The sequence below is a fragment of the Cibotium barometz genome, chromosome 30 (assembly GCF_041138505.1).
Source record: "Cibotium barometz isolate CiBa-2024 chromosome 30, ASM4113850v1, whole genome shotgun sequence".
Classification (NCBI taxonomy): domain Eukaryota; kingdom Viridiplantae; phylum Streptophyta; class Polypodiopsida; order Cyatheales; family Cibotiaceae; genus Cibotium; species Cibotium barometz.
This window is the reverse complement of record NC_141075.1, coordinates 6,897,994-6,912,804: the sequence shown is the minus strand read 5'-3', so window position 1 is coordinate 6,912,804 and position 14,811 is coordinate 6,897,994. Positions and strand designations below refer to the sequence as shown.

The following is a 14,811-nucleotide window of genomic DNA, read 5'->3' as shown; positions in this document are numbered from 1 at the left end:
ATAGTAGCTCAAGGCTCCAAAGTTCATTCAAAAGTCATATGATCAAAAGATACAAATGAGATCAATAAGCCCCTTTTATAGTTGAGCCCATGTCTATGCCATAACTAAAGTTCCTACTTTATTACAAACCATCCCTTCCCTTTTAGAGTTGAGCTCAAAATCTGCTCTATGTACACTTGAGTACATCCTCCAATATATGTCAATCGATAGGATGGTAATGAGCTTATAATAGGTTGCAAATGCATCGATCAAGTTGCCAACATTCTCTTCACCGTATACAATCATCATGATGGCCATTGAAACCCAGTATCAATGAGAAGAAGCCTTCAAATGAACTTCTGCAAAATCTGTCGAGGAAATTTTCGCATGTATACTTCCTCATGAAACCCTTGTAAATCCAAAGAAAAGCATGCCACATGGTTAAGAAACACCCTCCATAGCTAAACGTTGTTGTTGCACGTAAGAAAGTGGTTGCCATGTAGCCTCATCCAAGGGTAAATGCTTCCATTTGATGAGGAATTCTTCAATGCTCCTATTCCTCAATTCTCTTGTTCTCCTCCCAACAATCCTCTCCGGCTCATATATGATCTTCCCTTCTTCATCCATGGATGGAAGCTCCTCCATCACTTAAGGTATGGGCCCCACAAATTTCTTAATTTCGATTGGCCTTAGGTTTGGCCTTAGGTTCAAGATCCTCCCATAGTTACTGATTTTCCACGCATGTAGGCTCCCGCCTGTAGGCGCTTAATTATCCACCTGTAGGTGACACTGCTGAGGAAGCACCAAGGGGGGTTTTGAACCCAGGATCTCTTGGTCCTGGACAAACACCTTCAACACTAGAGCTATCATCTCATTGGCTGCAAGGCGACATTCTTGACAATGCATCCGCTACTACATTGCCCTTCTCCAAAGTGTATGATATCTCAAAATCATAACTTTGAAGAGTGGCCAGAGAGAGAGAGGGTTGGGATAAGAAAAATTTCAGCACCCTATGATCACTTCTCACCTTGAAGTGGGAACCATACAAGTAGTGATGTCACTTCTTGATAGCATGAAGGATAGCAAGCATCTCCTGCTCATAAACATGCAATGTTTTCTCCTTTTCGGTAAACTTTCTACTCTCAAAAGCAATGACTCTATGCTCTTGATACAAAACAGTCCCAAGTCCTCTTCCACTTACATCCACTCTCACATAGAAAGTCTTGGAAAAATCGGGACAAACAAGAATGGGGGCCGAAGTAAGCAAGGCTTTGAGCTCATTGAAGCTTTTGTCGGCAGTAGCAACCCAAAAGAAAGGTTCCCTCTTGAGAAGATCGGTGAGTGGTGCCGCTATAGATGCATAATGCTCCATGGATCTTCTATAGAAAGAAGATAACCCTAAGAATCCTCTCAATTGAGTTGAATTACTTGGTGTTGGCCAATCTTTTACACATGCCACCTTCTTTGGATTGGCTCTTATGCCATTCTCTCCCACCAAGTGCCCAAGATATTCCACTTCATTGACCATGAATGGGCATTTTCTCTCTTTTGCAAATAGCTTATGCTCCCTCATCACTTCAAACACTTGCTTCACATGAGATAGGTGCTCTTCTTTGCTCTTACTATATATCGATATATCGTCAAAGAACACTAACACAAACTTGAATAAGAAAGGAGCCAATACTCTATTCATCAATGCTTGGAATGTGGCCGGTGCATTTGTAAGACCAAAGGGCATAACCATAAAGTGAAACAACTCTCTTTCGGCCCTAAATACGGTCTTCTCTTCATCACCCTTCTTCATCCTTATTTGATGGTATCCCGATCTTAAATTAATCTTGGTGAAAAATCTTGCTCCCTTGAGCTCATCTAAAAGATTATCAATGTGTGGAATGGGGTACCTATTCTTGATGGTGACTTTGTTCAAGTCACAATAATCACTGCACATGCGAAAGTACCCATCCTTCTTAGAACGGGAGAAGCAAATGGAGATTGTGAGTATGGTGATAAGATGAATATTGATCAATGGTCTGTCACATTGCTTGAAAGTGCCAAGACAGTGAGTATGAGGTTACAACCAGTATTGCAGGATGTGATTCATGATGTGTAGAATAGGTTCCTTTAAGGAAGAAACATCTTTGATATTATCTTCTCTTTTTGGGGTGCAGATGAATGGTCTAGGGAAAGCAACCAGCCCCTAACCATCGTATTGCTGGACTTTGAGAAGGTATGTGATAGAGTTGATTGGGATTTCCTTGAAGGAACCCTTGGATGTATGGGAATCTCTCAGGACTGGATTAGAGGTGTTTCATGCTTGTATTGGGGTGCTCATAGTAGTGTGCTTGCATATGGTGGTAGAGATGATCGCTTCGAGATCTCTCGTTCTATAGCCCCTTACGCCCTTGTTATATCTCATTGTTGCTGAGGCTATGAGCATCTTTCTTCGCTCCACTCTTGGTTTCTCATTTGAGTTTGCCTTTGCACAGTGAGGACGAACTTTTGGACTGTGAGCTTGCTGATGATACTACTATGTTCCTGAAGGACTGGCACATATTTTAATGTTCCTTTCGGATTGCATTGGAGGAGTTTTTCCTACCTGCAGGGGCTCTCATTAATTGGCATAAGTCTATTGGTTTTTGGATTAGTGACTCTCAAAGAGTCAATTGGGGCGCAGAGCTCGGGTTTTACTTGGATTGGCTGAGGCTATACTCCGTGTCAAGTTGGGGTTGATATATTTGGTACATAAGCAGTTTGCACCAATACTTATGAGCATAAGGAAGAAACTTCTTCATTGGAGTTCTAGGAGATCGGATCTACGCTCCAGAGCCTTGGTGGTTAACCAAGTATTGCTTGCCTTAGCTTGGTTCGTTGCCTTATGTTAGTGCTTCTCTTAAGGATGCATTGGCCAACTTCGGAGATTGATTCGCAACTTTCTTTAGTCAGGTTTGGATGGTACACTCGACACTTGGGCAAGAGTTGCTTGGGAGACTATTATACGCCTCAGATAGGAAGGGGGCTGAATATTGTACATCCAGATATACAGTGTAGAGCATTGCTTTGCAAGTCAGCGGCTAGAGGTTTCCTTTTAGGCACTGAGCCTTGGAAGACTTTCTTTATGTTTCACATCTCTGGTTGTATGGCTCGTGGTGGTGGAGATTCGATGCTTAGTTCACGTTTTATCTTTACTGAGGCAACATATAGGGCACCTTCCTCTTCACTTATAGCTGCCATTATTAGAGCCTAGAGCAGCATGAGACCTTTTTTAAGATAGAGGCTTCCTAAGTCAGAGGATGAGGCTGATAGGCAGTCCACTATGTGGAATGACGTCATTAGAGATGAGGTTGGACAACCTTTGGGTGCGTCTGGGTATGGCTGGGAGAGATGTGCATCGACAGTTATTTCTTCAAAGACTTTTAAAAGTCTTCGTATGGATCGGAGGCTTGCATCCACCTAGCATCTCAAAGGGAGTCTTAGACAGATCAATTAAATTGATGCAACTATACCTCATGAGTGGATTACTAGCACATTTCACAATCAGCATCATCCCAGGTGTCTGGGTGTTTTCTTCAGGACAGGAGTGCCATTATAGGTGTTAGCCTTGCTGGATTGGAGATCGAGTTTTTTATTCTATCTAGCCAAGATGGAGATTGATGAAATGTGACACACAGGTGATTATTCCTTGCACTACCCTTCATCCAATGAGAGTAGTTAGTCGTTCAGGGAAGTACTAGCATGTTGACCGTGTTGGGGAAGGAAGGATTACCCTTAATCTTCAAACTTGTATTGATCTCCAAACACTCCACACTTTACAATGTGGTCTTGGGCCCTTTTTATATGAATTGGGAAAAGCAAAAGCTGAAAAAACGTATTCTACCTTATGTGGGATAAATCCCCATGCTAAAATCTTAGCACTTCTGCACTCACCAATACCCATGCAAATATGCTATATTGTATATCACAAATGTCCATCTTCCAAACCCCAATTTAGATTTGTTATTTCCAACACTCCCCCTCAAAGATAAATTGGGAGTGATGATTGGAAGATTCTGAAGATTTTGAAACCCTAGAAGGTTTTCTCGTCGTGAAGGATTGAAGATTCAAAAAGATAAACAAGGTACATATGTTCTCTCTCCATTGAGAACTTTTTTATGCATGTGAGCATCATATCATCCAAATCGTACATAACCTGTATCAAGTGATCTAAAATCACATCCGTAGAAAATCCATGCTATATCCAACCAATGTCTACAAAGTTACTTTTTGTAGTGATGCATATTGCCTTGATTTACCTGCTTGTAACGAAAGTACCATGTATAAGATATCAGCGTGTGCATCCATTATGTGTACACATCTCCATGTCATTCTTCTAATGACAATGTCCAAAACCTATCATGACATGCTTTCCATGCATGTCTCTTAAATAACCAGAGTATCCATGAGGTGCGTGAAACTCAGTGAAGCAGGGGGCAGCAGTAAGCCAAGACAGCCCTGCGCAAGGCCTTGAGGCTTGACTAGCCCAACACATTTGCAGCAGCTCTGTTGGACAACCCTGAACCTGACCTGCGGCTGTTTTGCTTCAAATCGCTTTGCTTACCAACTTCTGTGTGCCCTTTGCTTGCTCTTTGCTATGCCGCTTCTTCACATCACTTTTGCTAGCCTTGTAAAAAGCTTCTCACACATTTGCCATCTTCATCTCTTCCTTCTGTTTTGAAGCGCTGCTCTTGTGCGTCTCTACGTACGCCACCTGCAGACTGACTCCCTGTGCTGGACAGCTGGCTACTGTACCTTCTCTCTTGTGCAATTAGGCAACTGTCTGTATGTTTGCAAGGCTTCCAGGCTAGCCTTATAAGGCTTTGCGTAAACTGAAAAAATAATAATAAAAATCCTTCCACTTGCTGCTTGCTTCTGCAATGCTGCGCGACAGGGTTATAAGGCTTTAAGCCTTAGGTTTAAAAGCTATAAGCTTTTAAACTTTTTCACAAGCTTTGACGTTGCACTGCTCTCTTCCCCGTAAAGCCAACCACAAGCAACGCTGTTTCTCTGTGCACTAGCCACTGTGCAGCGGTTTCTCCACAACCAAACCAGTCTCTGACTCTGATACCAATGTTGGTGAAGCAAGGATTACCGTTAATCTTCAAACTTGTATTGATCTCCGAACACTCCACACTTTACAATGAGGCCTTGGACCCTTTTTATATGAATAGGGGAAAAAGCAACAGCTGAAAGAGCCTATTCTACCTTATGTGGGATAAATCCCCATACTAAAATCTTAGCACTATGCTCACTAATACCCATGCAAATATGCTATATTCTGTATCACAAATATGCTCTCGCCCATGTTCCAAACCCCAATTTGGATTTGTTATTTCCAGACAGACCCTCTGCATGATATTGTGACCCATGGGTCTTGGTGGTTATGTTTGTGTGGTGGATGTCCTATCAGATATCTTCATCGGGATTGTGGTGAGTGGGAGTGGATTGATGCAACCAATCCTACCAAGTTTTTCAGCGACACTGTCTGTAATGCCAAGCTTCTTTTACTTGGATAGATTCAGAGGACTCCTACACTGAGACCGAACTAGGAGAATTATGACATCACCCCATTCATGTTACTTGGGGTTGGTGTTATTGCTTGGCTCGCTTTTTTTTTTTTTTGGAGGGTAGGGATCTAGACACCGCCATAATGATATGCATAGGTGTTGCCCAACGCTGCATGCTATTGGATATTCCTCATACACAGTGTAGACCACCTCTATAGAGGATTGATACTACTTGGGAGATCATTGCTAATATCACAGCTTGGCAGATATGGAGGGCCACATGCACACAGAGGCTATTGAGGGTGTTCAGATATACGACACTCAGTGCATTTGTACCATATGGGGAGATATTATTCACTCTTATGGCCACACGGGCTCGTATACAGGGACCATCCTTATCTACGCAAGAAAGCGCACTGTTTTCATAAGGGAGTGGGATCAAGGGATCTTTTTCTCATCGACCCCACAGGACTTTCTTGGCACCTGTGCCTCAGAATGGTTGAGACAGGGAGACCAGAGGGCATCCCATGTATGCAGGCTATGTACCACTAGAAGATAGAGTCAAAGGAGCTCTACATACTTAAATGCTTAGTTTACTACAAGATACGGGTTTATGCTACCATTGTCTCTGCAGGGAGGGGTTTGGGCCTTTATCATGGATGTTGCATTACATAGATTGGAGATGTCTTGGGCTAGATCTACTAGAGCTGTTTAAGACATCTCCATGGGTCTTGGTGTTATGGTTGTCTGGTGGATGTCCTATCAGATATCTTCATCAGGATTGTGGTGAGTGGGAGTGGATTGATGCAACCAATCCTACGAAGTTTTTCAGCAACATTGTCCATAATGCCAATCTTCTTTTACTTGGATAGAGTCAGAGGACTCCTACACTGAGACCGAACTATGAGAAATATGACATCACCCCATTCATGTTACTTGGGGTGTTATTGCTTGGCTCGCTTTTGTTTTGAGGAGGTGTCGCCCAACGCTGCATGCTATTGGCTATTCCTCATACACAGTGTAGACCACCTCTACAGAGGATTGATACTATGTGGGAGATCATTGCTAGTATCACAGCTTGGCAGATATGGAGGGCCACATGCACACAGACGCTATTGAGGGTGTTCAGATATACGACACTCAGTGCATTTGTACCATATGGGGAGATATTATTCACTCTTATGGCCACATGGACTCATATACAGGGACCATCCTGATCTACGCAAGAAAGCGCACTGTTTTCGTGAGGGAGTGGGATCAAGGGATCTTTTTCTCATCGACCCCACAGGACTCTCTTGGCACCTGTGCATCAGAATGGTTGAGATGGACAGCAGAGGGCATGCCACGGGGCAGACAGGTATGCAGGCTATGTACCACTAGTAGATAGAGTCAAAGGAGCTCTACATACTTAAATGCCTAGTTTACAACAAGATATGGGTTCATGTTACCATTGTCTCTGCAGGGAGGGGTTTGGGCCTTTATCATGGATGATGCATTACAGAGATTGGAGATGTCTTGGACTAGATCTACTAGAGCTGAGGTTCCTCAGAGACAGACTTATGAGGCACCAGTCCAAGAGGTGGGATATGGCACATACATCTATCACCAACTTCTTTGGCCCTCACCAACAAGCCCTGGTTGACACTCAGCTAGAGATCTGTGGGGACAGATGGACCATGACAAAGCCAGGCGACCCCAACAAGTGAGCACCCCCCAGACCCAGTCCAAGAGACCCAGACCTTCTACCAATCTGGGACCTGCTTCAGGGACACATAGAGGCCCCACTAGAGGGTAGTGAATATTGAGGCCATGTACTCGGTCCACGACACATTGAGTCCGGACACATGAGGTTCTTTTGTTGCCTACTCTATTGTACACACGGTATAATTAGTACGTTAGCCTTGTTTTTATTTTCAGCAGCTAGCTTTTTTCTGTTTCAATGTTGTCTTGACATCCATTTTACTCGTGCGGGTCTTTATAACCTGTCTTTGTCTAAACTATGCCAGCTAAATCTAGTATTTATCTGTGTATGTACTAGGGACTATGCCAGCTAAGACCACTGTTTATGGTTAGTATTTATCTGTGTATGTACTAGGGATTATGCCAGCTAAGATCACTGTTTATGGTTATCAAAGATGTGTGGAACAATTCCCTTGGTTTCTGAATATGTTCTGTGTCTCATTTGGTACCTCTGGAGCAGTGATGACTTTAAGTGTGTAGGAAACCTTTATCTTTATAACAGGTCGATCACTAGATGTTTGTTTATTTGCATAGATGTATGTTTAATTGCACTCGGTGAAAATGCAGACTGGTATAACAGATAAAGGAGTTTGGAGCTTTAGTCTGCTTCTTTAGACAAAGAAATCCTTGATCAAGTAGTCAAGTTTTTATGTCACGTAGTCCCTTTAATAATAATTAGTTGAAGTGCTAATCATTAGTTGCACCTTTGTTATGCAGTAATGAGCTGGTGGACCCTGCAGCAGATGCTGTATTACCTCTCATACTTTGCAACACAATGTTGTTTCAGGTGATTGTGGCAGTTGTCTCGCATGATTTGTGTTTGGTCATCGAGGTGCTTGTGCGTTGAGCTTGGTTCCTAAAATTTCGAAGCTTTTGGGAAATGTCTCAGAGGCTGGCACAAGAGTTTCTCGAGGGACAACATAACGTCATGCTCCAGAGCAGATTGACGGCAGCCTTTCACATGCTTATAAGTGGCAATCAAGTAACTTCATCTCTTGATCGAGCAAATCGCCGAAGGTTTAGAGAGAACCTTTACATTTTTCTAGCCGAAGTTCGGGGTTTCCTTCGCATGAGATGATTCTATTGACGGATCAAGGGCTCTAGAGACCTTTGATTTGTAGCCTCTAGAACCATTGTTGTATATGATAGCTGTAGAAAAGTTTTGTAGGTGTATAGTATCAACAAAATTTAGGATCCATCTTTGGTAGGTAAGAATATATTTGATCATTTGATGAAGTCTTGTATACAAAATGCTGAGTATTTTCCCAAAGTGAATCCAAAATAATATAATAGGTAGTTTTGTTACTTAGAACACCAAAAAAGAAACAAAAAGTTGCATTAGCATATATATATATAAAGAAACAAAAAGTTGCATTAGCATATATATACATATATATATATATATATATATATATATATATATATATATATATATATATATATATATATAAGGATAATGATTTGTGGACACTTGCTTGTATGCAAGGGAGAGACTATATTATATGAAAGTGGCACATCTTGCGTGCACATGCATTTATAGTATCCAACTTCTAAAGCTTAAAGCAATTATAAGACCCACTCATGCAAGAGACATATAGGACGCACTTATGCAAATATGTATCTCAAAAGCAATAGTTTGGGCTCACATCTACATGAACGAATGTGCATAATTATGGAGTGACAAGCCTTGTGATTTCCCCTTGTGTCACGTCAAACGAAGAAAACCCACTTGGATTAAAGTGATCATGCAAATTGCATGTAGTGAACTTTGCCAAATAGTGGGCTGCCCTACAACCATTCTTTACAATGGAGAGCTTTTAAGGCTGGCTTGCTTGTGTTATGTCTTATAACTAGCAATTTACTCAATCTAGAACAACCTTGCCAAGACTGCACATTGGAGATTGATAACGTTTTTAACCACCTCTAAAAACTCTAAAGGTATGCAACATGATCTTAGCAAAAGGAATGAGTAGGGAGTATCATTTAACTTTGATAGGTTTTGAAAAGGAGAATCATCTTGAATTTTTGTGACAACCATCTGGTAGGACATCAAGATGTTGCCCTCAAGTCACATGAACTTCCACTCCACAAACAAATTACAAGTATGACAAGTGTCAAAAAAATATTTCTTGAGTAATTATGGCAATTGTGTTTATGTTTTACGACTCTAGCCTATGCATCTTAAATTGTTGCCTTATTTGCTAGTAGTCACACGAGATCATCCTTGTAGAATGTGGAGCCAAAAACTTGAGGTTTCCAAAGACAGGATGTTATAGTGACATGCCTACACATGGTTTTGCAATTAGTCGATGATCATGTTTTACAAGATTTCACTTGCTTCAATGGTACAATTGGCTATTATCAATATATAGTGGTACTTTAGGCCTACAAAATTGCTTGTCTTGTGAGGTATCAAGGTAGATGGTCTACCACCTTCTTAATATATAGCCTAGATCTCCTAGTGCTCAAACTCAACAGGAGGTCGATTGTATCTGATGGAGAAATATTTTTTAGCTATGTGTATTAAACATAAATACAATAACGTCATCCCTACAAAGAGATGAAGTTTGAAAATACAATTTTCTTGTAGATCGTTACTCATGGTTACTTTGAGAAGCCAAGGAATTTGGAGATCATGATGGTCAAAGTTATGAGCTTTACAATGTATTTGATCCACCAACAGAAGTTGTATAACTCTTGAGCCTTCTAATCAATTGTTAAGCTAATCTATGGATCAAAGCAATGAAATTTAAGTCTCTTGGACTTCAATTGTTAAGCTAATCCATGGACCAAAGTTATGAGCTTTACAATGTATTCGATCCACTAAGAGAAGTTGTATAACTCTTGAGCCTTCTAATCAATTGTTAAGCTAATCCATGGACCAAAGTTCAAACAAGAATCAAAAGCAACAAACAAACATATCCAATGGCTCTGAACCGTATGTTTTTTGGAGTGTGACTTCCTAATCAACTCCGCGCAATATTAGGCAATCCCAACAGCTTGAAATGGACAGATAAATGGAGCAGCTCAAGGAGGAAGAGAACTTACTCTAACACCAATTGTTGAAGTGGAGCCCGACACACACACACAGCTAACTACCCCAGTTAACATCATTTTTCAAGCGTGGCCACGATTCTTGTAACTTATCTTTTTGTAACGCACAAAGCACTAATTGATAAAAGAGATATGGGATGATCTAGCTTATCGTTTTGTGGCCGGTTATAGGAATGAGATATGCATAGAGCTAGGAAGCTAGTTTTGGACCAAATGAGCGGTTGGCCATTGTAAAATGAGAGCTCTTATATATGACATTTTATGGAATATGAAAATGAGAGCTCTTATATATGACATTTTATGGAATCTGAAAATGGACAATCCCATTAGTTTCAATTGAGTTTTGCTCTCTTTCTCTCACTCTCTTGAGCTTGTGGATACATGCCTGTGTTATAGATGCTTTCATTCTTGATTGTTGTGTGTGTATGTTAGGGATCGTGATGATATAGCTTCTCCTCTCTCTTGCATGCATGTTGGCATGAAGTAAAGCACTAATTGATAAAAGAGATATGGGATGACCGAGTTTACGGCTTGTGTAATGTTGGTCATATGAATGAGATGTACATAGAGCTAGGAAGCTAGTTTTGGACTAAATGTAAAATGAGAGCTCTTGGATATAAGATATTTTATGGAATAAGAAAATAGACAATCCCATTAGTCTCAATTGAGTTTTGCTCTCTCTCTCTCTCTCTCTCTCTCACACACATACATAATTAGGCAAAAGTGGTTGCATGTGGTGAGAAGGAAATGCATTCATGGGCTGAAATTGCCAGTGCCACAAAGAAACAAATTAAGGAAGTCAACGCATGGATTGAAGCAGTAAAAAAACAGGAGGATACACCAGTCAATAAAGTAGAGGTGATGAATGCTACATTGAAAGAGGAAGCCAAGAGACGGGCACGTGCCTTACATGTACATGTAGTTGGGTGGAAAGATAAGGGAAATCCCCAAGAGGATGCAAAAGCTCTTGCAATAAAAATTGGAGCCACTGATGTACCCATTATCGGAGCATGGCGAGTAGGTAGAGATGAAACTAGGGTGAAGATATTGATCACCTTATCAGGTTTGGTGACTTGGAGAAGAAGAAGGCCTTCCTCTCCAAAAGGATGGCCCTTAAGGGGGAAAAGATTTATTTGGATGATGAGGACCTTACACCCGCATAGATAGCACACCGGAAGGAACACATGCCGCGTGTGCTTGAAGCAAGGAAAGAGCGAAAATGGGCGGTATACAGAGATGGTCGAGTCATCATTACGGAGAGGAGGCCCGCTTGACGGTGCACGGCCTATGAGTCCTTGCAATTCACGATGTGGAATTGCCAACGGAGCCCTTTTAGAATAGATGCAGGATACTTTCAGACACAGTGATATTGCTATGTATACGGAGACCCATCAGTGCACAAACAAGAGGCTTCTTGACGTCCAGGGTTATAGATGGAAATCAGTTTTTCGCCCTCAGCCACGCACAGTGGGAGGTACCAGAGGATCTGGAGGAGTGGTAATACTTTACAAGGAGGAGCTTCCTGACAAAATGCAGTGGTACATAGAGATGCAAATGCGAGGTACATGTGGGTCCGAATATGCAGAGAGGGGCTCCGCGAGCTATATGTGGCAGTATGCTACTTTCCCCCAGGCCACTCCAGGTTTGCACCATCAAGAGAGTCGCCCTCCTATATACCACTATATGATGATATCATGAGGTTTGCTAGCATGGAAGACATATTACTATTGGGAGACTTTAATGCACGTACAGGCACAGAGCAGACATAGTTGTATGATACTCAAGAGGCTATGTACCGGGAGATCACGGCAGAGGATGTCGGGTTGTAGAGATCAGCACAGGATGAGGGGGAGATTACATATGAAATATCTCACTTAATTGATTTAAAATTGGAAAGCAATGATGAGAAAAAAGGCGCCTCCTTCCTGAGGGGGAATCCCCACTCTGAGATGTCAAAATTTCTTTTTTTTTTAATGTTTCCTTTGGTCCTTAGTCCACTCTTTATCTTATGTGAGCATTTACTTATTTTTGGGAGGTTTTTCTTTATTTCTTCAATTTATCTCCTCCCTACATTTGGATTAATCCTATTGGTCTCTCAGAACCTTAATCCAAAATTTTCAGAAAATCTAGACCCTTAAGCTAAGTCTTTTGAGCAGATTATAATTTATTTCTAATGCACCTTAGGAAATTCTTTTTAAACTTCTATTTCGAGGAAATTTATTTTAATAAGAAAGGATATTTTTTCATCCAAAGATATCTAAAAACTAAGTTATCTCTCTCTAGAATATTCTCTCTCTAGGCCAAAATAGGTAGAAACAAGATCTTTTATTATTCTAAAAAGGGAATTGATTACAAGGGAAGAAACTGGACTTCTTAAGGGGCTTGGGAGGAATCTTACATTCTCTCCCACTTGAAAAACGCGAGATGTCCTCATCTCGCAGAGACTGGGAGTAATCTCGCATCAATTCAGCAGATGCTCTCAAACACTGGAACTCTAAAGGGGGAGCGAGCACAGTGGACTTCTTGATGGGATCTCCTTCATTGATACTGATGTGCGGGGTTTCACGATTTCCAGAAGGCCCATTGGCATAGCAGCCGATCATGCATACTTCAGTTTCACACTAGTAGGTAGATCCCCAAGGGATGGGGCAGTCACTTATCTACCTAGCTACCCGAGATATCAGTTTACGCGTGAGACAGTTGGGGTTTATCGAGATGCAGTATCTGATGGCTTGTTCGCTTAGACCCGCATGGCCCTCTGGACGAGATAACGAGAGGATTGGCAGGTGTACTACATGCATCCGCCTCATATGCGTTTCCCTGCACTATGATCCCTTCCACCTACCTCCGCAGCACTGCCCCACAGAACAGTTGGTATGATGATGAGTGTCGTGAGACACGAGCACAGCTACAGCGTGAGATTGCCATTGGGTCTCACACGCATAGACAGGCCAGGATGATCTTTCGGCGCCTTGTGCGAAGGAAGAAAAGAGCCTATTTGGCTAAGTTAGAGGAGGAGATCTACCAACTCTTCCTGGGGAAGGACAGCAAGAGGGCATGGAAGATGTTTCAGGAGAGACAGCCTGGTACTCTAAATTAGTGCACCTGCTGAGGCATGGCATACTTATGCTAGAGAGCTATATGATGCACCAGGACAGCCCCCCACCCCCCTTCACTGGGAGCTAGACCTGCTAACAGCACCTTTTTTACTATGCGGATGGTGCTAGATGTGATAGACACGTTACAGAATGGAAAGGCACAGGATCATGATGGGCTAGTTGGAGAGCACTTCTCATATGCACGAGACACTTTGGCTCCGCTCATCGTACATGTGTTTAATCGTACCATTTGTGAGGGTTTCCTGACAAGCTGGACAAAGCATATCATTGTACCACTCTTTAAGAGTGGGGACCCCATGGTACCAAGCAACTACATGACAGTTATGATTGGTCATTACTTGACCAAATTATATGGCTCTATATTGGAGTCGGCGGAGCTGATGGGCAGAGAGGCATGGTCATTATTAAGCACATGGACAGGCTAGCTTCAGGAGAGGATTTACTACCTTGGATCACATACTCACACTTTAGGCACTTATTGAAGAGGGCAGGGCACAGAAGAGGGATATACTGCTGCTTTGTGGACTTCCACAAAGCCTTCGATACCGTACCACGTGCCAGGCTTATGCACAAGTTACATGACATTGAGGTACTCAAGGATATGTAGTGGGGGATATATGCTTTGTATGAGTCTGTGAGACAGGTAGAGTTCGAGCTCTAGGCCAAACTATCTGATAGGGTGACCAGCACGATAGGGGTGAAGCAGGGATGCCCACTATCGCCCACCCTCTTTGGACTGTACAACATTGATGCGGTCTTTGATTATGTAGACACATTGGGAGGCCCAGGGACATGCATGGAAGGGGTGTTGATACCCATCTTGTTATATGTTGATGATATTGTTCTAATCTCAGACTCTCCGGAGGGATTACAGAGACACTTGGATGCATTACAGGCTTTCTGTGCTGCGCGGATAGAGATCTGACAGTGAGCCTTGGGAAAACCAATTTTTGCATTTCAACTTGAGATTGCAATAAGACATTCTTTATTTAAGGCATATGCTATTGTTTAACGAATACAAACTTTAAATAGTAAATCAATCAAATAGATCACTAATTAACAATTAATAGAGAAGCCAGGGCCATACCTCAACCCCTAAGAATGATATATAATTGAAAAACAAAATATGTATATACCTTATAGAAATTTATCGTTTATCGTTGCCTTTACTCGTTAACAAGAGCTTTAGAACTTGACATATGAGAATAGAGTCTTCTAATACCTTCTCTTACGATTGAGATCATCCAATCATCCCCAAGCTTTATCTCCTTTTACTCGTACTGTGACTCTTCTCTCTTTCTAAGGTCTATGGCAAAATAGCCTTCTCTTACAGGGCTTCAACATACTGTTCTTTCTCTAAAAGAAAAGCTATGGAGTTT

The 14,811-nt window shown here is 41.8% G+C and overlaps 1 protein-coding gene across 1 annotated transcript in view; it reads left to right on the top strand.

Moving 5' to 3' along the window:
- LOC147621106 (uncharacterized) overlaps positions 1–8,529 on the top strand; it is a 193,150-nt gene extending 184,621 nt beyond the window's left edge. The window contains 2 exon segments of the mRNA XM_086823831.1: positions 7,977–8,046; positions 8,149–8,529. Coding sequence (XP_086679957.1) covers positions 7,977–8,046; positions 8,149–8,337 — 259 coding nt within the window. The 3' untranslated portion in view covers positions 8,338–8,529.
- Positions 8,530–14,811: the final 6,282 nt, after the last annotated feature.